This window comes from Chlorocebus sabaeus, chromosome 19 (genome assembly GCF_047675955.1).
Source record: "Chlorocebus sabaeus isolate Y175 chromosome 19, mChlSab1.0.hap1, whole genome shotgun sequence".
NCBI lineage: Eukaryota > Metazoa > Chordata > Mammalia > Primates > Cercopithecidae > Chlorocebus > Chlorocebus sabaeus.
Genome location: NC_132922.1, coordinates 7,006,175 through 7,031,548, shown reverse-complemented (window position 1 = coordinate 7,031,548; position 25,374 = coordinate 7,006,175). Strand labels below are relative to the sequence as shown.

Sequence of the window (25,374 nt, the reverse complement as noted above, 5' to 3'; positions counted from 1 at the left end):
GATATTACATCTATTAGTTTGCAGTTCTCATTCTTTGTCTCTTCATATGTTTTTTAAGATTTTTTGTGTGTGACCTGATGTTACTTGGCACTTTATCTGTGGAATTTCTTCAAGGGATAGGTTGAAGATGCATTCTTTCACAGAAGGGCACACCCCGCCCAGGACTACTCAAATAAGTTCCTTGCCTGAAACTTTTCTGACCACATAGCATGAACTCAAGCATAGACCCTCATGTAAATCAACTTGTAATTACAATTTTCCCCTTATTCACTCAGCACCAGTGTTGAAATAGGTAGTTTTCCTCATTGTGCCCTTTTGTGATGAAGGTTTGTATTTGTAATCGCTGAGGGTGTAGGGTCCTTACTTTGTAGGCAACGGCCCTTTGTTAGGGCCTTCCACCTTGGGAAGGCCTTCTAGGCTTTTTCTCTTGTATACATAGTCCAAATGGCAAAACTGAATACACAAATTCACCAGGATGTGGCCAATACCCTCAGGGCAGAAGCTGACTTTACAGAGTGCTCCCTTCTCTAGATCCCAAGTTTTACTCTATGTTTGGCCTCTGAAGATTCCTTACTTTCTTGCCAGCTCAGCAATGCATTAAAATGTATGTATATATTTTGCCTTTTATCCAGCATTTTAATTATTTTCAGTAGAAGTGTTGTTCATGGTACATAGCCTACCGTATTGCTAGAAAAATAAGTCTCTCTTCCCTATAATGTATTGTCTCCAACAATGAAGATAATTCTGCTTCACGAGTAAATCAGAAATCTTTCAAATTTAGTTTAAATGTTTGGCCTTTTATGTTTAAGAGAGTAACTCATGATCCCTTTCATCTCAAATTTATTAGACAAGTTTCACAATAAGGAAGAAAAGGCTCTCCTGCTTTCAGTTTTTACAGTTTTAGCTTTCCCAACAAAGAATATTCATACTAGTTTACTGTCCACCCAAGAACATTATTCATAAAATTGGGATGGTTTTATGTCAAGAACAAGAATATGCAGCCTATAAGACAAACTGTCATTCTTTTGAAAGAGCCTGGAAATCATCTTAGTTCCCACTTAGCACCAACTAAAGAGAGCACAGAGAAGTTCCAAAACGTGGAGGGGATGATACCGTGTCACTCTTGCTGGAGCTGCTGCACTCATTCCTTTTTTTTGAGACCAAGTGTCACTCTGTCACCCAGGCTGGAGTGCAGTGGTGCAATCTGGGCTCACTACAACCTCTGCCTCCTGAGTTCAAGTGGTACTCTTGCCTCAGCCTCCCGAGTCGCTGGGATTACAGGCACACACCACCACATCCGGCTAATTTTTGTATTTTTAGTAGAGATGGGGTTTTGCAATGTTGGCTAGGCTAGTCTCGAACTCCTGACCTCAGGTGATCCGCCCACTTCAGCCTCCCAAAGTGCTGGGATTACAGGCATGAGCCACCGCGCCCGGCCATCTTTATTTTTTTTAATTGTGATAAACACGCACAAAAAACATAACTACTTTTAACTGTGTAGTTCAGTAGTGTTAAGTATATTCACATTGTTGTGCAAAAGATCTCTAGAACATTTTCATCTTGCAAAATCAAAACTCTACACCCATGTATAGAAATTCCCTATCTCCCCCTCCTCACGACACAAATTCTTACACCTAAACTGTATCAGTGATGCATCCATCATAAAAGCCATGATACCAGAATTTTCTAATATTTCAGGATCAAATTTAATTTTTTTATCCCCTTAGGAAGGTCAGTTCTTCATTCTATGATTTTGTCCATCTTTTGTTCATATTAAATATAGTTTTCTCTTATCAATTGATGTTAATTGGCTTTTGTGGGGTTTTTTTCAGTGAACTAGATAGTGTATTTATAATTTTAACTTTTATTTTTTATTCGGTTTTTTTTTTTTGAGACACAGTCTCACTTTGTCACCCAGGCTGGAGTACACAATCTCAGGTCACTGCAGCCTCCACCTCCCGGGCTCAGGTGATCCTCCCACCTTAGCTTCCCGAGTACCTGCGGCATGCCACCATGCTCAGCTAATTTTCAAATTTTTTGTAGAGATGAGATTTCACTATATCATCCAAGCTGGTCTCAAACTCCTGGGCTCCAGTGACCCTCTCACCTCAGCTTCCCAAAGTGCTGGGATTACAGGTGTGAGCCACCACAGGTGTGAAAACACCACACAGCCTCAAGTTTTATTTTAGATTAAGGAGTACATGTGCAGGTTATATACATGGGTATATTGCCTGATGCTGAGGTTTGGGGTACAAATAATCCTGTCATCAGGTAGTGGGCATAGTACCTAATAGTTTTTCAGCCCTTGCCCCCATCCCTTCACTCTCTAGTTTTGTTTTTTTTGTTTTATTGGTTTTTTTTTTTTTGAGACGGAGTCTCGCTCTGTCGCCCAGGCTGGAGTGCAGTGGCCGGATCTCAGCTCACTGCAAGCTCCGCCTCCTGGGTTTACGCCATTCTCCTGCCTCAGCCTCCCAAGTAGCTGGGACTACAGGCGCCCGCCATCTCGCCCGGCTAGTTTTTTGTATTTTTTTAGTAGAGACGGGGTTTCACCGGGTTAGCCAGGATGGTCTCGATCTCCTGACCTCGTGATCTGCCCGTCTCGGCCTCCCAAAGTGCTGGGATTACAGGCTTGAGCCACCGCGCCCGGCCTCACCCTCTAGTCATCTGCCGTGTCTGCTGTTCCCATCTTTATGTCCACATGTACAATGTGTAGCTCCCCACTTGTAAGTGAGAATATATGGTATTGGTTTTCTGTTCCTGCATTAATTTGCTTAGGATAATGGCCTCCAGCTGCAAAGGACATGATTTCATTCTTTTTTATGGCTGCATAATATTCCATGGTGTATATGTACCACATTTTAAAATTTAATCCACTATTGGTAGGCACCTTGGTTGGTTAATTCCATGTCTTTGCTACTGTGACTAGTGCTGTGATGAACATATGAGTGCATGTGTCTTTTGGTAGAATGATTTGCATTCCTTGGGCTATATACCTAGTAATGGGATTGCTGGGTTCAATGCTAGTTCCAAGTTCTTTGAGAAATCTCCAACTGCTTCTCATAGTGGCTGAACTACACATTTAATTCTTAAATATAATTAGTTACACAACTCCTGAGGAAATGAGGCTTATTCATTTAAAGTCAGATATAAGTAAATATTTTTATTACTAAAACAGTATTTCCTAAATCATATACTAGAATAAATAATTTTACTGCTGATGGAGACATTGAAGGTCAAACTCCAACCTGCTCATGTTGCAAAAAAAAAAAAACAAACCAGTCCCGTGCTTTATGCAAAAACTATGAAATACTCAAGTAGCTCATACAAAGATCTTTTTTTTAAATTTCTAGCCATGAAAACATCATCACTTTCCAATGAACAACACTAAAAATGTATAAAAACCTACAAATTTTAAATTTGGCAATTTAATATTTTACTTCAAAATTAAATTCCATTAATTCCAATTTTAAATATATTGCAAGTAAACTATTTTTGTCTGGTTTTAATTTGCTGTTTACATTTTATTACAGTATCATTCCTCTTGTTCTGAAATACATCCTATATAGATGCTAAAATCTTCCCTGAATAAAACTTGACTGGATTAATTCCATTAAATTCCATATGGACAAGCTCTACAAACCCATCTTCCATATATAGCTGTTGATATGATTAGTTCCAATGACTTCACGTCATAGCTCTTACTCATCATTTCAAATTTCACATTTTCACATGAGCAAACCAAACACTTACCTCTTTATACCATTTATATATAGGTCAATTCCACCAAACCTGGACAGAAAGGCAAGGTATGGTACAGTACCAGAGGTGCTAAGGGGGATCTACAGTCAAAGGAGAAGAATGACAACATGTTAGAGAATTAAGATCCAAGCAATAGACAGTGAAGCAGATTTCTAAATCACAGTTTTCAGGATGTAATAGAGAACACTATTAATGGGAAGAGCATTCCATCAAACATTTAAATACAAACTGCTTAACCCAGGTGTCAGGGTGAACATGCATTCTCAGCAAATGAAGTGTAAATAGTACCCTAGAATGCTAGTCTGTGCTCAACTGAAAGTCAATGAGTTATCTACAAAATTATTTAAAATCATCTAAAAAATAAAATTAGCAAAAATATACTCTATATATACTCTAATATGTGTTATACATATAATACATATTAGAAGCTGAGGCCATAGCACAATTGTATACTGAGTGTCACGTGAACTTCGTACACGACTTTGTATATATAGTTTTAAGGTAGAAAAAAATCCATTTTTAAATTAAAAATTCCACAAAGGATATCATTGGGTCATGTGGGTCAATACAGACTGCAGATTTAAATAAAAGTATTACCTCAATGTTTAATTTGCTGACGTTGATAGCTACACTGTGATTATGTAAAAGAATAGCTCTTAGGAAATGTATGCTGATGTTTTTTGAGGTAAGGAACGTGTTTTTTTGTTTGTTTGTTTTTGTTTTTATTTTTTTGAGATGGAGTCTTGCTCTGTCACGCAGGCTGGAGGGCAGTGATGGAATCTTGGCTCACTGCAACCTTTGCCTCCCTGGTTCATGCGATTCTCCTGCCTCAGCTTCTGGAGTAGCTGGGACTACAGGCGTGCACCACACCCAGCTAATTTTTGTATTTTTAGTAGAGATGGGGTTTCCCCAGGCTGGCCAGGCTGGTCTTGAACTCCTGACCTCAAATGATATGCCCGCCTCGGCCTCCCAAAGTGTTGGGATTACAGGCATGAGCCACCACACCTGGCCTCCCCCAAGTGTTTTTAAATATATATACGTGCGTGTGTGTGTACATTGTTTGTGTATGTTGTTTGCATACACATACACACAGATAATGAGAGATCACAGGAGAAACAAATGAGGTAAAATGTTCACAAAAGGTCAATCTCAATGAGGGTATATAGGCATTATTTGTACCATATGAGTGCTATTTGTACTTTTCTTATTCTTGCAACTTTTCTTTTCTTTTCTTTCTTTTTTTTTGGAGACAGGGTCTCATTCTGTCACCCAGGCTGGAGTAAATTGGCAGGATCTCAGCTCACTGCAACCTCTGCCTCCTGGGTTCAAGCAATTCTCCTGCCTCAGCCTCCCAAAAACCTGGGACTACAGGTGTCCACCACCACACCCAGCTGATTTTTGTATTTTTAGTAGAGACGGGGTTTCATCAAGTTGACCAGGCTGGTTTCCAACTCATGACCTCAAGTGATCCACCCACCTTGGCCTCCCAAAGTGCTAGGATTACAGGCGTGAGCCAATGTGTCTGGCCTATTCTTGCAACTTTTCTAGAGATTTGAGATTATTCCTTTTTTTTGAGACGGAGTCTCACTCTGTTGCCCAGGCTGGAGTGCAGTGGCACGATCTCGGCTCACTACAACCTCTGCCTCCCGGGTTCAAGCAATTCAGTTTGAGGTTATTTCTAAGCAAAAAGTTAAATTTTACTTAATAAAATATTTCCAAACAAGCATTACGAATCTAAAATTTAGATAAACATTAAATAAACATACAATCAATATAAATCTATTTCATCAAGCTTCATACAAATACAAAAAGTACCATTTCCCGTACAGCTGAATGGCTCCCAACTCTACACAATCAAATTTGTTATTTACTAAGCCCTTAAAATGCTGGCCTCAAAGCTTGGTGTGGTTATCGCAGTCTTCCCCAAAGGATGGATTGCTCTTTACTATTTAAAACGTGTTTAACTAGGAAATGAGACCGGGGGAGAGGGGCTCACAGGGTGGGCCTTTGTAAAGCCTTTTCCTGGAAAGAATGCCCGTGACTTTTCTGATAGTGCATTTTTTTAAGTAGATATAACTTTGAGCAAGCATTTCAGTTTCCCTAGCCTTGCAGAAGAAGGGCAAGAGCAGATTAAACATGTAGTTCAAGGTTGGGTGCCCTCTTGGTTTTGGTAGTGATAAGAGGAAACGAGGAAGAGAAGAAACTTACATCTGCAGAGCTCACACTAAGTGAGTGGATGCAGGCACTATTCTCAGTGTTTTGCATGAGTGGCACTAAAACCACCCTCAGAGGTGGTGTCACTTTCTACAACTCACAAAGCAGTGCTATGGCCTCCCTGCCCGGCACTGCCATGAGTGCCAGCGATCTCTGTGAATCCAGAGCGCAAGTCCATCCCACTGCACTAACCACCCTGCCCAGAAAGAAAAAGAGAGTCCATCAAATTATTCAAGCTCTCATCGCATTTCATATTGCTGCTTATAGTCTAACACAAATTCTAATGTGGTAAAGAAATTCTTGCCATGATCAGTCTCCAAAGCTAAGCCCCTTAGACAAGTAAAGAATCTACTCCAAAAGGAGAGGCTCTGCTCAGTACTTGCCTTTCGGTGTTTACAATTCTGGCAAAAATGTTTAAGAATCAAAACCATCCATGGACGAATTGCTGAAAGCGAATTCTTAGAGCAGGGCTGGGGGAGGCTAGTTTTTAAATCCGTATCCATCATTGTGATAAGTATCTTGCAAGAAGACATTTTCTCCAACCCGGCACAACCACTGAGATGAAAACAGAACTTTGTTTTCCTTCTCTGGAATCAATTTACCAATTCAACTTCTTTTAAAATGGTCTCCATTAATATTCCGGGACTGAGGCCACATTTTTAAAAAACACCGAGTTTGCATCACTCTTAATGGAAACAAAGGTACGGAGCAGATTACAAGCCAAACCTCCTCATACTTCTTGCCCTGGTCAGTCATTAAAACACCCTGACCCTCAAACATTCCTGACACAGGTCTTCAAATGAAACTGAAGCTGAAGTAAATTCAGACTATAACTGGAAAATTCTTTCCTAACTTTAAGGGGAAATTACCATGAAATCTTTTATTCATTTTATAAGTGTCCACTTAGGCTTACATTAACTACTAAAAAAGAAAGAGCATGTATCACCAAATGGATTCATCGTAGGACCATCTAGAAAAGCCACAGATGCTGGGAAGTCTGCGGATGGAGAAGGGAAGCCCTGCCCTTCATTCCCAATGACCTTGGCCTCCCGCAATGCGCCACACTCCAGCCTCCTTGATTGACACACAGGTCACAGGAGCTTAAGGTTCTGGAAATCTTGCTTGTCATTTAGGACTGACTATCAAGACCTGTTTTTTAAAAAAGTCTTTGAAGTTCTACAGTTCTCAGTGGCTTCTTTTAAAAACAGATGTAGCTCTTAAAAACAGATACACATTTCATATTTTCTGTACTTTTGCTCTTCCTGCATAACTGATTAGCTTGGGAAGACTGTCAAAATTTTAAATTAACATTAGATCATGACTATAAGGACACATAGCAGGAAATAATATTTTAACTCTCCATTTGGCATAAAGTATCGGTTAAATCAAGTTTATGAGGAAACTGATACAATGTTTACAAGGATGAATGTTCTTTAAAAGCAAAAGAACATTACCATAAGACATGGCAGTTCTCCCCCAGGTATGTACCCGAGAGAACTGAAAACATATGTCCACACGAAAACTTTTCACATGAATGTTCACAGCAGTGCTAGTCACAAAAGTCAAAACGTGGAAACAACTCAAAGGTCCATCAGCCGATCAAAGGGTAAATAAAATGTGGCCTATCCATACAATGGATTATTACTCAGCCATAAAAAGGAATGAGGTACTAATTCATGCTGTAACACAGGTGAGCCTTAAAAACATGCGCTGGAGGCCGGGCGCGGTGGCTCAAGCCTGTAATCCCAGCACTTTGGGAGGCCGAGACGGGCGGATCACGAGGTCAGGAGATCGAGACCATCCTGGCTAACACAGTGAAACCCCGTCTCTACTAAAAACACAAAAAACTAGCCGGGCGAGGTGGCGGGCGCCTGTAGTCCCAGCTACTCGGGAGGCTGAGGCAGGAGAATGGCGTGAACCCGGGAGGCGGAGCTTGCAGTGAGCTGAGATCCGGCCACTGCACTCCAGCCTGGGCGACAGAGCGAAACTCCGCCTCAAAAAAAAAAAAAAAAAAAAAAAAAAAACATGCGCTGGACACAAAAGATCATACATTGTATGATTCCATTGATATGAAATATCCAGAATCTACAGTGACAAATCTGTGGTGACAGAAAGTACATTACTATTTTCAGATAAAAGCGGAAGGGAAATGGGGAGTAACTGCTAAGGAGGACAGTTTCTTTTTGGAATGATGAAAATGGTTTCCAGTCAGATAGTGGTGATGACTGCGAAACTCTGTGAATACATGAAAAACACTAATTTATACATGTTTAAAGGGTGAATTTTATGATATGTAAATTATATAATAAAGCTGCTATTAAAAATGTAGACAGCAATAAAGGGTGATGTGGAAAAAATCAAATGTACTTTTTATCCATTATTATAGAAGTAAATAAAGGGGAATTTTTTGTTTAAGGGAAGAGAAAAGTTCTGTCTTCCTCCTCCTTTTCTATCTTTTCTAGCAATTCAGTCCTAACGTCATTAGATGGGACAGAGGAAAATGAAGTCGCAGTGTTGGAGGAGCCATCAAAGCCCCGAGGAGAACATGGGGTGAGGATGTCATCATCAGGGGGGTGTCGGTGCCTGTGAGGGTGCTAGAGTGCATTAGCATGATCTTGGCTCACTGCAACCTCCAACACCTTGGGCTCAAGGTCAGCTAATCTTTTTTTTTTTTTTTTCAGATGGAGTTTTGCTCTTGTTGCCCAGGCTGGAGTGCATCGGCACGATCTCAGCTCACCACAACCTCCGCCTCCCGGATTCAAGCAATTCTCCCACCTCAGTCTTCCAAGTAGCTGGGATTACAGGCATGTGCCACCACGCCCGGCTAATATTTTTGTATTTTTAGTAGAGATGGGGTTTCTCCACGTTGGTCAGGCTGGTCTCAAACTCCAGACCTCAGGTGATCCACCCGCTTCGGATTCCCAAAGTGCTGGGATTACAGGCGTGAGCCACCGTGCCCAGCCAAGGTCAGCTAATTTTTAAATTTTCTGTAGAGATGGGGTCTCCCTATATTGCCCAGGCTGGTCTTGAACTCCTTGGCTCAAGTGATAATCCCACCTCAGCCTCCAAAGCATTGGGATTACAGGCACGAACCACCACACCTGACCTACTCACAGTATGTTTCCATTGGATAGCTCTTTTCTGAAATATTATCCAAACATACTCAAATATGAACAGCCAAGGAAATAAGACCCTTCTCAATGGAAAAGACAATCAAAGTAGGTCAACCTTGAGATGACCAACATGTGAAAATTATTAGACAAGAACTTTAAAGCAGCTATTTTAACTATGTTCAATGAGTTGAAAGATATATGCTTATAACTGCAGAAAAACAGAAAATTTAAGCAGGTAAAGAGATCATAAAGAGGAATTAAATGGAAATTCTACAACTGTAATATACAATGTCTACAAGTAAAAATTCAAGGGATGAGGTTAATAGCAGAATGAAGATGATAAGAGTCGGTGAACTTAAAGACAGATCAATAGACATTATCCAATCTGAATGATAGAATAAAACTTTTTTTAATGAACTGAGCCTCAGAGGCCAGTGGGACAATATCAAAATGTTTAAGAGAGGAAAGAATGGGACAGAAAAAAATATATGAAAAAATTATGGCTCAAAACTTCACAAATTCAAAAAAAAGAATTAAAGGGAAGAGAAAACTTTGAAACAGAACGTTGTATACATAAAAAGAAACAAATAGAACTATACTTTTTTTAAAATTTTAAGTCAGAAAAAAAAGAGAGAGAGAGAGAGTCAGTCCTTGAAGTTAAGACTGGAATTTGGGAATGCCCAAACTTCATTGAGCTATTTGTTTTGATAACACATTATTCCCCTGTGTTGGAAGTATACACAGTGGGTTGGTTGTAGTATATAGCAAATTCTAAAAGAAGTAAGTTTTTAAATTACTAGGAGGTAGCATGAAGTCAGACTCTGATAAAGGACTAATGAATGAGGCCAGGCGTGGTGGCTCACACCTGTAATCCTGGCACTTTGGGAGGCCAAGGTAGGCTGATGACTTGAGGTCAGGAGTTCGAGACCAGCCTGGCCAACATAGAGAAACCCCGTCTCTACTAAAAATTAAAAAATTAGCTGGGCATGGTGGCACATGCCTGTAATCCCACTACTTGGGAGGCTGAGGCATGAGAATCACTTGAACTCGGGAGGCGGAAGTTGCAGTAAGCCAAGATAGCGCCACTGCACTCTAGCCTGGATGACAGAGTGAGACTCCGTCAAAAAATCAAAAAATCAAAAATAAACTAATGAATGAGTAAATATATATATATATATATATACTTGTATGTGTGTGTGCATGCATGCGTGTATGTGTACAAATTTAGTTATTGGATTAAATGTAATACTAATGATATTCTAGCCCAAATTTTCTACTTTTGATCATTACAGACTTATTTTGAAAGGGTTTGAGTCCTACTGCATTTTGTATTATTTTTAAGGGCCCCAAGGATACAGTCCACAAATTTTTACTCCTTTCATCCCCCTGGTGTGGCACACCACCAGGTGGCCAAAGGCCTTCATCCTCCGCTTCCCTCCCCACGTAACTGCATGACCCCTGCTGCAAACCCTTCACCGGCTCCCTACAGCCTCTAGGATAAAGATCGAACTGTTTTACTAAGTACTTTTCCGAATTGGCCCCTCTGGCCACAACATGACCCATATCCCTTCACTTCCGATAGAAATCACAGAACTTCCCAGGTCCCTGAGTAAGCCTGGCAGGCGGATGCGGGCATCTGAGCTTTCACACAGGCTGTCCCCTCTGCTATAATGACTTTCCTTCCCCTCTCTTCTCGAGAATACCCACTCCTCGGTCAAAACTAAGTTAAATACCCCTCCTCCAGAAAGCCTCCTGGACTTCCTCTCCTCATTTTCAGATAGCTCTCCCTCCTGTAACTCCCAGCCACCCTGTTGTGGCCCCTCTCCCAGCACTTGCCAACACTCCGTAAGTGTCTCACTGGGCTGGGAGCTCCTCAAGGGCAGGGCCTGAGTCTGATTTATCTGCACCGCAGTGTCTAGCATTGGCTCTAGCATATAGCCAATGCTCCGTAACTATTTGATGAAGGGAAAAATTGCCAAAATACTAAGTTCCAAAATAGAAGTTGACCCAAAATATGTATATGGACCCTTAAAAGAAATGAAAAGAAGGCCGGGTGCAGTGGCTCACGCCTGTAATCCCAGCACTTTGGGAGGCCAAGGCGGGCAGATCACCTGAGGTCAGGAGTTAGAGACCAGCCTGGCAACATGGTGAAACCCCATCTCTACTAAAAATACATAATGAGCCAGGCATGGTGGCCACGCCTGTAATTCCAGCAACTCGGGAGGCTGAGGCAGGAGAATTGCTTGAACCTGGGAGGCGTGGGTTACGGTGAGTCAGCGCCATTGCACTCCAGCCTGGGCAACAAGAGTGAAACTGTTCCAAAAAAAAGAAAAGAAAAGAAAAGAAAAGAAATGAAAAGAAACTGGCTGGAGCAGCGCGACATGCGAAACATGACTGAGTATCTGTCGATCGTGATCATCTACATCAGCCTTAATAAGTGAATTATGAAAAATAAACAAAACTTCAACTGCTCAGTGGTAACAGTGGGGGGAAAGGCAGGATAGGTTACCTGCTCCCCTAATCTACCTCAGCTTGTCTGGAATTGAGTGATTCTAAGTAGGTACAACATACAGCACCTGAGCCAACACATCCTGAAACTGTTCTCGCGTGAGCGGCATCAGGAAGTCTGTGATGATTCTTCTCAGTTCACTTTTTGACACAGTCAGGTTCTGACCAGTATCCAGCAGCTGAAAGGCTTTTTGCAACTCATCCCCTCTGTCGGTAATTTTTTGAAATAAAATCCGTTTAACATCTAAGGAGGACAGTGTTGGATTTGCAACAGCTGTGGCTATAAAAGAGATACAGCTATTTATTAAACATGTTTAAAGCCAAGATACTAAACAAAAACTCTTGAACTGTTGAAAGAACCAAGCAAACTTGTTAGATGGTATTTCTCCCACCATATCTGGGTTTACATGCATCACCATTAGATGTCTTGTAGTGAAAAATCTACAATCATCTTTCAATTCTGAAATTTGGTCAATATCGAATAATAGTAATGATATTAGTAAGAAAAAAAAGGAGAATCTTCCCTATAGAGGACATAGGTCAGTACAAGTGAAAAACATGGATATTGAAAGAAAATTTAGTTAATATCATTCAAATAAATCTTTAAAATATCATATTCACCTTTCATCCTCTTGCCAATTTTTGAAGGGAAAACGTATTCTTAAACCCAGACCATTTCCCTTTCAAAGACGAAGAAGAGATGGATGCTAAAATGTAGATATAAAAATGTTTTGAGGGCTGGGCACGGTGGCTCACAACTGTAATCTCAGCACTTTGGGAGGCAAGGCGGGCGGATCACCTGAGGTTGGGAGTTTGAGACCAGCCTGGCCAACGTGGTAAAACCCCGTCTCTACTAAAAATACAAAATTAGCTGGGCGTGGTGGTGCATGCCTGTAATCCCAGCTACTCGGGAGGCTGAGGGAGGAGAATGGCTTGAACCTGGGAGGCGGAGGTTACAGTGAGCTGGGATTGCTCCATTGCACTCCAACCTGGGCAAGAAGAGTGAAACTCTGTCTCAGAAAAAAAAAAAGAAAAATGTTCCAAATGGTCTAACTAAGCTTTTGGGGTTTGAACTTTTTGGAAGGAAAGGAATAATGTCTTGACAATGTTTTAGGTCCCAGAGCCCCCTGTGTCAGCAAAGGAGAGGTGATACACCAGAGGCCTCCTTCCCTGCTCCAAGACAAGAACAACCAGAGGAACAATAGGTAGGAAATTACTTAAGTAAATACAGTGAGTACAAACCAACTTATGGTTCTAATCCATACCATATGCATGAAGGCATAGTTGTTCAATTTGATATTTTATAACTGACTAGGGAAAGAGGAGACCAAGAATAATGGTAGTTGGTAAAACCCTCCTACTTATTTATGAGATAAACTTGGTAGCCACAGTTTATTTAGGAGCTATTTCTTACATAGTAAATCCCAGATGTATGTTAAAAGGCTTTAACATTGCCTCATCCTTTATAATAATATTCACAAGCAGTAGCTAGGGAGGGAGGATGCTACTTCTTTCCCTTTGAATGAAAACTTCTTATCAAGCTATTGCACATTTCTGGCATAAGGACAGTGATAGCTTTAGTCTTGGGGTGACCTGGGCAGGTGAAAGACTCCAGAGATCTCAGTACACCAACTTGAACCCACCCAGAGGGCAGAGGCGGGGATTTCCTCAGAGCTGTAGGGTGGGCTGGGCTGTCTTCTGCTTGAGGGGATATAAGAGAGAACGTGCAGGCACCCCAGAGCGACACTGCCATGGAGATCGACTGCAGGCCCTAACCCAGGAGCCACAGCACGGCGGGCTCTGGGGGGCACTTCCACCCCACAGAGGGACTGCGCTGCCATGGGAGATTCTCCCCTGACCCCCACTGAGGGCCCAGCGCACACAGGGCCTGTGCCAGGGGCTGGGGATGACTCTCGCTCCTAATGCCCACAGTCTCCAGGAGGGAGGTGATTCTGTAACTGGGATGCGGTGGTCCGGTGTGGAGGCAGGTATTAGGTATCTGCAAGGAGCACGGGAGACCTAAACAGAAGATGGCTGGTTTCGGGTGACAGGATGGAAGGTGACAGGAAAGCCTTCTCAGTGGAAGGCAACTTGGTGATCCTGAGGGAACAGAGCTGGAAGTGGGGCTGCTGTGGGGCATGGCCAGCCTGGGCAAAAGGAGGATGGGGGTGGGGACAAGCAGAGGCACATCAGTCAAGAGATGGGACGGGAAAAGTCAGCAGGGCCTGTCCTTGGGCTTCGTGTTCTGGGGTTATGAGATGGCACAGTGGGACTGTCATCAAAAGAACAACATAACCCTATTTTCATTCTTCACCTTCCCCCTGGTACCACGTGGAGGAGGAACTGAAAGGGAAGGAGAGCGATGGGGTGGAGACAGGCTGGGAGACTACAGCTGCTCAGGAGAGGAGTGACACAGCTCTGTACTGGCGTGATGGTCACAGAGCAAAAAAAGTTCGCATGAATGAAAGAAAGGTCAAGCGGGGAGGTCTACAGACTCCTCTGATTGGCCAGGTGAGGGACAGAGAGGATGGAACACCTGCATCTGGCCTGGGTGGCTAGGCAGGGGCAGCACACTTCACTTAGAAAAGGAAGAGGGAAGATGCAACAGATGGTATTTTCCAAGATGGGAACGGCAAGATCTCCCAACACAATGTCATGTTAACACTCCTCCCTGCAAAAGTGGGCATACACTCCCCGCTTGAATCTGGTGGGCCCGTGACTATGGTAGAATGGACATCCATTAGTACGATACATGACATGCGTGATCTCCAAGATGAGGTCACGCAAGTTGCTACAGCCTCTGCCTGGTACTATTTATTTATTTACTGAGATGGAGTCTTGCTGTCTCCCAGGCTGGAGTGCAGTGGCGCAATCTTGGCTCACTGCAAGCTCCGCCTCCTGGGTCCAGGCAGTTCTCCTGCCTCAGCCTCCCAAGTAGCTGGGACTACAGGCACCTGCCACCATGCCTGGATAATTTTTGTATTTTTTAGTAGAGATGGGGTTTCACCATGTTGGCCAGGCTGGTCTCTGACCTCAGGTGATCCACCTGCCTTGACTTCCCAAAGTGCTAGGATTATAGGTGTGAGTTACCATGCCCGGCCATGCCTGGTCCTCTTTAGATGCTCACACACAGCCACCACTTGGCTGTGAGGAGGCCAAGGAGCCACCCTGATAGGCCACATATAGGAGTTCTGGGAAACAGCCTTAGCTGAGGTTCCAGGCAACAGCTGTGTCAACTGCTAGCCATTTGAGGACTCTGGCCCCCAATGTGAAGTCAGCCCAGCCTCTGCACCTCCCTGGCTGGACTGCATGGATCAGAGACAAGTTGACCTGCCCAAACTGCGGATCTGTGAGCAAAATAAATGACTCTCGCTATTTCGAGTCACAATGTTTAGGGCATTTGCACACAGCAATAGATACCTTGAGCAGAAGGGGAAAACGCTTATGGAAAGCAAATGAGTTCAGCCTGGGATATGTAAGCGGGATGTCCATCTGAAAGTTGAATACATACTCTGGAGATCAGAGAGGCTGGAGTGGAGATGGAAGTGTGGGAATCACCTGCATGGAGGCCACAGGGAAACAGGCCCAATGGAAAGAGGAAAAGGGGCTGTGGGAAACACTGACTTGTAAGGAAGTGGAATTCATCCATTCAAAAAATGTCATATTTCAACAACTATCGTATTTCAACCACTGTTTTCAGCCCTGAGGGTACTGCAGTGAGTAAGACAGGTACAGCTTACAATCTCTTGGTGAGACAACAGACAAGAAGCCAATAAATAAATAAACAAACGATAGGGTCATTGCACAGTGACGCGTGCAATGAAGACGGAAAGACAAAACAGTGAGGCAGAGTACAGCTGGGGGCTGCTTTAGAGAGGATGGTCAAGGAAGTCCGCTCCAAAGTGGGTTTGGGAGCTGAAACCCAGAAGGATAAAAATGAGCCAGCCAGTCAAGAAGCTGAAGTAAGAATGTCTTCAACAGGGAAACCATAGCAACCAGTAAAGAACCCCTGAGCAAGAAGGAGCTTGATATGTCCAGGAAAGACAAAGGCCGGAGTGGACAGAGTGTGGCACATAGCAGGTAGGATGGAGAACAGTGAGAGCTCAGGCCAGAGGAGGAGAGCGCCAGTCCACACAGGCTTCAGGCACCTGCAGAAAGGATGGTGTTTTCTTCAAAGTGCAATGGAAAGGCTCAGGAGAGTTTAGGCAGGGAAGCAATGCTATCTAATACAGCCTGTGTGGGGTTTTAAAAATGTCTTCTGGCTGCTATGTAAAGAATGGATTACAGGAGGCAAAAAATGAGGAAGGGAGACCAGAGAGGAGGCTGCTCCAAGGTCTAGGAGGTAACTGCAGCCTGAACCAGGTGGTAGCCCTGAAGGTAGACAAAAAGTAGACAGATAGGAGACATGATCTATCAGTTCTGTAGCTGACAAGGTTTTGCTGATGGATTGGCTGAGGAGGTGCGTGGGGGCTGTTAAAGAAAAGAGAGAAATCAAGGATAATCCCTTGGTGCTGGACATGAGGAACGAGATAAATGACAGTGTCATTGCTGAGATGGAGAACACAGGGGAGTCGAGAGACCCATTTAGCCGGTTCAGGTCTGAGATGCCCCTTAGATGCAGTGCACGCAGAAAGCTCAGCGAGGCAACTGGATATACGATTGGGAGCTTAGTGGGGAAGTGAGGATGGCGCTATCATTTTGGTTACAGGTGGCATTTCAGGACATGGAGCCAGATGAGTCACAGAAGAGAGGGCAGACAAGGAACAGAGGAATGAGCATAGAGCCCTGAGGGGGAAGAAGGAACTTAACCCTCCCACAAGAGTTCCAAGAACACTCAGAAATGCAGGAAGCACTCGGGCTTCCCTTCCATTTCTGGCTGTCACTCAGAATCTCAGAAGCAGCTGATTCACACACAGCAGCTGTGTAATTCAGAATCAGCCGGTGAGCACTCTTTCTCCCTCTGCCCACCAGCCCGAACATCCTCCTCCTGCCCCCAGTGTCAGAGGGGGATCCCTCTTGTTAATGTACGCCTCCATCTTGAAATCCTCTGTTGGACTTCTCATATATATTTTTAGTTGCTTTCTTAGAAGCCCCACCATTGCAATCAATAATTGTAATTTAAAAGAATCAGAAAATATTGATTTGAGACTATTTTAAAATACGTGAAGGAAAACTTTTTATTCCATGTGCCTAATGCAACGTCTGAGGATGAAAATGAAAGCAGTAACCAAGCTTGCATAACCTGCTGGTGGGAGTACAAATTGATATAATCTTTCTGGAGGGCAATTTGACAAAATTTTCTATATCCGCTTAGGATATAGAAAGTCACAACAGACTGTCACTGTCACCCTAACAATGAGAACAAGTAGGATAAGCTAAAATATATATATATAGTTTTAAAACCCACCAGAGATCTGAGGATGGAAAGAAACTACAATTCAGGAAAGGACAAGCCACTTGTCAGAGAAAAAAGAATAACTCCTTCCAGCCCTGTGGCACAGTGGGTAAAACGCAAATTCGTTACAGACAGGGGAGGAAAAAAACAAACCAGTAATTAGCAGCCACATGAGGCTGACGGATGAGATTCCCATGGGCCTTGGTCACAGAGCAGGTCTGCGCTCACCCTCTTGGGCCTTCCCCCAGTGCACGTAAGTAGCACTGCACCAAAGGCTGGGGCTACAGGAGAGCTGAGTGATCCACCCTAGCATGGCACACAGGGTTTTGCACAAGTCCAGGGCAGCTGTTTACCAAAGTCTGAATACAGGGAACAAGAACTCAGGTGAACCCTCCGAAGCATATGGGCCCTTCACTAAGTGTCAGTGGCCCACTGCAGGTTAAAGTCAGGGCCACAGGGTGGACAGAGATGTTCCCAGGTGCAGAAAGCCATGGCAGAGCTAGGGAACAAAGAGACCTCCCAAGAAATCTCCCCAAAATGGCAGGTAGGTGTTAAAGCAGAGAGAGATCTTCCCGCCACGTGCAAAGCTGGTGGCTGGGCTATAAAGCAGAGAGATCCTTGGAGTCTCACCAGTACTCACACCTCAAAGGCCTGTTGAAGGCAAGCATACGAAACCACGGGAAACCCAAACTTAACTAAAACTGCAACAAAGTCAAGACACAGCTCACCTGAGAGATTACACTGAGCTCACCTCGCCAGAAGCCTGAGAGAGAAGAGGCTTGTCTTTTCTGGTGGTAAATATTACTGACTTCTGACTCTACTGCTTTTAACACAAATATCTGGCATTACATTTTTTTTTTAATTGCAAGACAAGTGAAGAAGAAAAGTAACCTAATCAAGGCAAAAACAGTCATCAGAAGAATACTCACAGAGAGAACAAATGCAGAAATGACCAGGTTTTCAAACTGAGAATGGGAAACATGTTAGCAAGATGAAAGGGAAAAGCTGAGAACATAGTGAACATATAGGGAATTTCAGCAGAGAAATGGAAAGTATTTTTAAAGAGCACATGAAAAAAACTAAAATTTAAAAATATGATATCAGAAGTTAAGAATTCACTTGTTTTGCTTAGTAGCAGAGTGTACATGCTAGAAAAAAGAACTCGTGAATATGAACTCAGGTCTATAGAAATGATTCAACCTGAAACACAAAGATAAAAACACTTAAAAAGGAAACAGGGTGTCTAATATTTATTTGCTTATTTGATGTATGAGTTATACAAGTATATATTTACAGTTATATGTTGTGCATGCATGAAAAAGAGACCAGCTCAACTGCTGATGACACCCTCTTGTAGAGGAAAGTGGTGCTGGGAGGCAAATATATCTTTAATTTTTAAAAAGTAAAACAACGCCAGGCATGGTGGCTCACACCTGTAATCCCAGCACTTTGGGAGGCCAAGGTGGGCGGATCACAAGGTCAAGAGATCGGGACCATCCTGGCCAACATGGTGAAACACCATCTCTACTAAAAATACAAAAATTAGCTGGGCATGGTGGCGCGTGCCTGTAGTCCCACTTACTCAGGAGGCTGAGGCAGGAGAATCATTTGAACCCAGGAGGCAGAAGTTGCAGCGAGCCGAGATCGCACCACTGCACTCCAGCCTGGGCAACAGGGCGAGACTCTGTCTCAAAAAAACAAGAAAAAAAGGTAAAAAAACAAAAAACAAAAAAAAAAACACTCCAGTGTGCTAAAAAGTACCACCAATAGAAATAAAAAGCAAATGACAAAAAAGAAAAATACCTGTGGCACTAAGGCAGATAGAAGGTTCACATTTTTAATACAAAGAGAGCTCATACTAGTCACTAAAAAAGACCAACCCAAACTAGGTAAACAGGCAAAGGATATGAACAGGCAACTCACAAAAGCAAAAGGCAGAAGCCTGGTAAACTTGAGAATAAAAGTTTACCTTACTATTGAGGAAATGCATATCAAATTCACAATGGAACGTTGTTATTTTTCCATATCTAATGGGCAAGATCTTAAAAGATCATCTGTGTTAGGATACTTAGAAATGAGCACTTATAAGGGTCATGAGTGGGAATGTGCTACGGTGCAAGCTTCCTGAAAGGTAACCTGGTGGTACTCGTTAGGAAGCTTAAGAGTAGGAACAGCCTGGATGCGCTGGCTCATGTCTATAATCCTGGCATTTTGGGAGGCCGAGGGGGATGGATCACTTGAGGCCAGGAGTTTGAGACCAGTCTGACCAACATGGTAAAATCCTGTCTCTACTAAAAATACAAAACTCAGCCAGGTATGGTGGTGCGTGCCTGTGATCCCAGCTACTCAGGAGGCTGAGGCATGAGAATCACTTGAACCCGAGAGGCAGAGGTTGCAGTGAGCCAAGATCATGCCCTTGTACTCCAGCCTGGATGACAGAGTAAGACTCTGTCTCAGGGAAAAAAAAAAAAGAGTAGGAAAAGCTTTTAACCCAGTCATCTCACCTCACTCTAGTCTTCTTTGTATGATCAGAAGGTTAGTTAAATAAATATATATCTGAATTATGTTGTAGACATGAAGCTGTTGAACTGGAATGCATTTATTGCTGATGATGTATTTTGATGTCAAAAACTGCTAAACGAATCCCCGATATCCACTCTCCTCTTTCTCCTTAGAAATAGACCCCTGAGTTTGGGTAGACACATGGTTGTTGGAAACGAAGTCTATTTCGCAGGCTCCCTGGCAGATACATGGGACCGGGTGGTTCAGGTCCTGCCAGTTGCAAGGAAGCCGGAGTGTCCAGCATGACTAGGATGGCTTCGCCCAATTACAAGGCGAACCCTAACTTCTTTCATAAACCCAACTTCTTTCCCAGCGGCCCCTCTGAGCCCCGCTGATTCCTCAGGCTGTGTTCACGCAGCGCTTTGTAAGTGCATCTTATGATATTTGGCTCATGCTACTTGAATTCTTTATCTCCCTGTCTAGACTGTGAGCTTGTCTAGGGCAGGCCTTCTCTCAGGTCCATCTCTTTATTCTCAGCACCTATTACAGTGCCTGTCACATATTATGGCTCAGAAAATGTTTGTGAATAAATGAATGAGTAAATGAAGGAACTAATACATGAAATTAAAGGACATATGTTTTTGGAAAATAATAACGTCAAATTCTGTTGCCTTTAAAATTAGTAAGAACTCCAGATGAGTTGAAAACCTATGTCCATATAAAAACCAGTACACAAATGCTTACGGCAGCTTCACTTATAATTGCCAAACAAGGAGGCAACCAAGATGTCTGTTTATTTATTTATTTATTTATTTATTTATTTATTGAGACAGGGTCTCACTCTGTCACCCAGGCTGGAATGCTATGGCACAATCATGACTCACTGAAGCCTTGACCTCCAGGGCTCAAGCCATCCTCCCACCTCAGCCTCCCAAGTAGCTAGGACTCTAGGCATGTACCACTATGCCTGGCTAATTGTTTGTATTTATTTCTAGTAGAGACAAGGTCTTACTATGTTACCCAGTTTGGTCTGGAACCCCTGGGCTCAAGCAATCCTCCTGCCTCAACCTCCCGAAGTGCTGGGATTAATAGGCATGAGCCACCGTGCCTGGTCAATACATAGCATTTTATACATTTGTCTAAAACTAGTACAATCTACAGCATCAAGAGTGACCCCTCAGGTAAACTCTGAACTTTAGGCAATAATAATGTTATCAGTATGGGTTCATCAGTTGTAACAAATGTACCACACTAATATGAGATGTTAATTATGGGGAAACTGGGGGTAGGAGTGAGGGGGTGTATGGGAACTTCCTGTGTTTTCTACTCAATTTTTCTGTACACCTAAAACTGCTAAAAAAAAAAAATTAAGTCTACTAATTTACTGAGTGAATTTTTACATATATAAGCCACTGAATTCTGGAATCACATGCCCTGGGTTCAAATCCTCACATACCACTTAAAAACTTGTAACTTTTAGGCAAATAGCTTAATCAATCTGTGTCCCAATTTCCCCATATAGAAAATAGGGATAAAAATAGAGCCTAATTGACAGAGTTATTGTGAGGATTAAATGTCTTGTGAATCCTTTGAACTAAGCTTGGTACATATTAAATACACATAAGTGATGTCTACAGCTCGTGTTCTCATGTGCTCATGAATACTCACTTGAAGAAGATCTGAACATATCTGGGGAACCATTCCTTGAATATACTCTACATGGTGAAGAATGGGGTCTTGAATGTGTAAATTTTCGCATGTGAGGATGCGACCTAAGCCAGTCCGGTATAATCGCCATTTTGCACATTAAATCCCTGTGATATAAAAGAAAACAGATTACGTTACCTTAAAGCATCCATTCCAAATGTGGCCAATTTCCTATCTATTCCTTTTCTGAAAGGACAGCTGGAGAGTGTTAAAATGATCTAGTCATAATCTGCTCTGCCGATGTTTCAGACTATTCTTAAAGTGAACATAAAAATCATCATTGTGGACTCCTTGTTTTTAGCATATCCAGTAAACTTCAAAACGGCAAAATAAAGAGACTTTTGGATAGAAAAATCCACCTACATCTTGACTATCACTGACTCACTTCTTTGGTAGGCAGTAAGGGGAAGAAAGTTTGGATTTTCTGAGCTTTTTTGAAGTGCCCCAGTATAAATTCAACATGCAGTCAGAGGCAAAGCTGGGATGACAGGAGCGAAACTGGTGGAGTAAGGACCTCTGAAAATCCTCTCCTCCATTAAATCAATGAGGACACCGGGAAAAATTGTCGAAATCAATCTTTTCAGAACTCCATAAATTAACAAAGGCTTACAGCAATCTGGGGAGCATTTATTCTCCCAAAATGACTGAATCTCAATATGAAGAACATGCCTTGTGGCATTTTAACTTGCCTCATTCCCATTCCCCCTCACCTGCCTTCTCCCACCCCACCAGCTCTGATGTAGCCTTGAAAACCATGAGCCTGCAATCACAGGGAAAATCCAGCAGGCTGCCAGTCACCGGAGTGGACAGAACAGGGCAGGAGCTCTGTCAAAGCCTCCTTACCGGGAAATTATCATTATTTGACCTGATGTTTCCCTGAAAGATCCTACTCCCAAGGCTGTCTTTATCTGAACTCAGAGCTCACTCAGTGAACACAGCCTATCATGAAGAGGCATTTGTTAGAAGAAATCAGAGGCAATTGTTGTTTAAAATCATGGCAACCTGAATAGGTGGGTAATGGGGCAAATAACAGACAACCGAAAAACTTCAAGAGAAAAGCTGGGGAATGAGATATCAATAGGGACTTGAAAAAGCGCCCACATATTCTTGGGAATCTAGGAAGTCACTCAGTGCACAGAGCTATAACCATTCCCAGGGAGAGCTGCATGCTCAGGAGAGACCTGAGAAGGACCTAACCTCTCACCTCCAACTGACCTTCAAGCTCTGCACAAGCAGGAAATGAAGGCTGAGACAAAGTTATAAATGGCCTAGCTAAGTGTTGAAGGAATGCTCCAATACAAAAAGCCCCTCAGCAAAAATTGGGAGTTACTGTTTCCAGGCATTTAAGGAAATTTCTATCCAACTATGAGCTGACCACTAAGCTAACCAATCAGACTCTAGTGGCCATATATAACAAAGAATACAGACTTTATAAAGTTTAGAAAACTCAATAAACAAATGAACAACAAGCAGTAACAACAACAAAACATGGAAACGGATGAGAATATGATTTCCACAACTGCTACATTATATTATTTAAAATGTCATGGGCCTAGCATGATGGCTCGTCCCTGTAATCCCAGCATTTTGGACGGCTGAGGCAGGAAGTTCAAGACTCGAGCCCAGAAGTTCAAGACCAGCCTGGGCAACATACTGAGACTCTGTCTCTACAAAAAAAATAAAAATAAAGAAAATTGACCAGGCATGCTGGCATGCACCCATGGTCTCAGCCACCAGGAGGCTGAGATGGGAAGAGCAGTTTAGCCTGAGAGGTTGAGGCTGCAGTGAGCTGTGATTACACCACTGCACTCCAGCCTGGGCAACAGAGCAAGACTCTGTCTCAAAATAATAAATAAATAAATAAATAAATAAATAAATAAATAAATAAAATGTCCAGTTTTCAACAAACATTTATGAGACGTGCAAAGAAACGAGAAAGTGTGGTCCATACTTATTTTCAGAAACTATGCAAGGAAAAAAAGAGTAGAGTGAAATATTTAATCTATTGAAATAAAAACCCCACCAACCTAGAATTCCAAACTCAATGAAATTACTCTTCAAAAGTGAATGAGAAATAAAGACTTTCTTGAGCAAACAAAAATTGAGAGAATTTGTTGCCAGCAGATTTACTTCCAAGAAATGTTAAAAGGAATTCTTCAGAAAGAAGGAGAGGCCAGGTGCAGTGGCTCATGCCTGTAATCTCAGTGCTTTGAGAGGCTGAGGCAGGAGAATTGCTTGAGGTCAGGAGATCAAGACCACCCCGGACAACACAGCAAGACCCTGTCTCTACCAAAAAAAAAAAAAAAAGAAAAGAAAAAAAATATATATATGCCAGGCATGGTGGCATGCACCTGTAGTCCTAGCTACTTGGGAGGCTCACATGGGAGAATCACTGAGCCCAGGCATTTGGGGTTACAGTGAGCTATTATCATGCCACTGTACTCTAGCCTGGGTGACAGACTGAGACCCTGTCTCTAAATAAATTTTTTTAAAAAGAAACAAATAAAAGAAAATGAAAGAAAGATACATGTCAGAAACTCAGATCTATATTAAAAAAAAAAAAGGAAGAGCATTTGAGAAAGAGCAAGTGAAGGAAAAATAAACATATATGCACCTAACAAGAGCCCCAATATACGTGAAGCAAAAACTAACTAAATTGGAAAATAGATACTTCAATAATTATAGTTAGAAACCTCAATATCCACATTTAATAATGGGTAGAATAACCAGACAGAAGATCAACAAAGACATAGAAGATCTGAATACCACCACAAACCAACTAGACCTCACAGACAACTAAAGAACACATCCAACCAACAAGAGTAGAATATCATTCTTCTCAGCACACATGGATCATTCTCCAGTATAAACCACATGTTAGAGCATAAAACAAGCCTCAATACATTTAAAAGGATTGAAATTATCAGAGTATAATCTCCAACTATACAGAATGAAAATAGAAATTGAATAATTCACAAATATGTGGAAATTAAACGACATACTCCTAAATAACCAATGAGTCAAAAAAGATCAAAATAGAAATTAGCAAATACTTTTAGATGGATGAAAATGAAGGCAAAATATATAAAAACTTATAGGATGCAGCTAAAACAGTGCTTAGATGAAAATTTATAGATGCTAATGCCTATATTTTAAAAAGTAGAAAATCTCAAATTACTAACCTAAGTTTATTCCTTAAGAAACTAGAAAAACAAGAGTAAACTAAAGCCAAAGTTAGTAGAATGAAGAAAACAATAAAGATTAGAGCAGAAGTAAATGAAATCAAGAATAGAAAATCAAACAAAACTAACCAAAGTTAGTTACTTTAAAAGATTATCAAAATTGACAAATTTTTAGCTAGACTGGCCAAAAACAATGAGAAAACACTCAAATTATTAAAATCAGTGATGAAAGGAGACATTACTATTAACCATACAGAAATAAAAATGATTATAACGGAATACTATACACAATTGTGTGCTAACAAATTAGGTAACCTAGATACAATGGAAATATTCTTAGGAAGACGCAAGATACTAAAACTAACTAAAGAAAAAACAGAAATCTAGATAGAATTATGACAAAAAGATTGAATTAATAACCAAAAAACTTCCTGCAAAAGAAATCCAGAACCAGGACCAGATGAGTTCACCAGCAAATTCTACCAAACATTTAAAGAAAAATTCAAGGCTGGGCATGGTGGCTCACACCTGTCATCCCAGCACTTTCAGAGGCCAAGGTGGGTGGATCACCTGATGTCAAGATATCGAGACCAGCCTAGCCAACATGGCAAAACCCCGTTTCTACTAAAAATACAAAAATTAGCCAGGCATGGTGGCGCATGCTTGTAATCCTAGCTACTCAGGAGGCTGAGGCAGAAGAATCGCTTGAACCTGGGAGGTGGATATTAAAGAGTGCTGAGATCTCACCACTGCACTCCAGTCTGGGTGAGAGAGTAGGACTCCATCTCAAAAAAAAAAAGAAAAAGAAAAAAAGAAAGGAAGGAAGAAAGAAAGAAAAGGAAAATAACAATTCAACGAATGCTTCACAAATTCTTATGAAAAAGAGAAGAAGAAACATTTCTCAACACACCCTACGAAGCCAGTATTACCCTGATACCAAAACCAGAAAAGACATTAGAAAAAAAGAAAGTAGCCGGGCATGGTGGCTCACGCC

General features: G+C 42.0%; 1 protein-coding gene across 5 annotated transcripts in view; it reads right to left on the bottom strand.

Moving 5' to 3' along the window:
- EFCAB6 (EF-hand calcium binding domain 6) overlaps positions 1-25,374 on the bottom strand; it is a 315,225-nt gene that overhangs the window by 261,738 nt on the left and 28,113 nt on the right. For 3 of the 5 annotated variants that reach the window (XM_007976025.3, XM_038007346.2, XM_073006632.1), the window contains 3 exons: positions 21,160-21,305; positions 11,663-11,874; positions 3,751-3,839 (listed from right to left, as the gene is read on the bottom strand). In XM_007976025.3, the coding sequence (XP_007974216.3) occupies positions 3,751-3,839; positions 11,663-11,874; positions 21,160-21,298 (440 nt within the window). In that variant the 5' untranslated portion in view covers positions 21,299-21,305. Of the gene's footprint in view, positions 1-3,750; positions 3,840-11,662; positions 11,875-21,159; positions 21,306-25,374 lie in introns of those variants that run through there. The other 2 variants (XM_073006633.1, XM_073006634.1) reach the window with 2 other exon arrangements.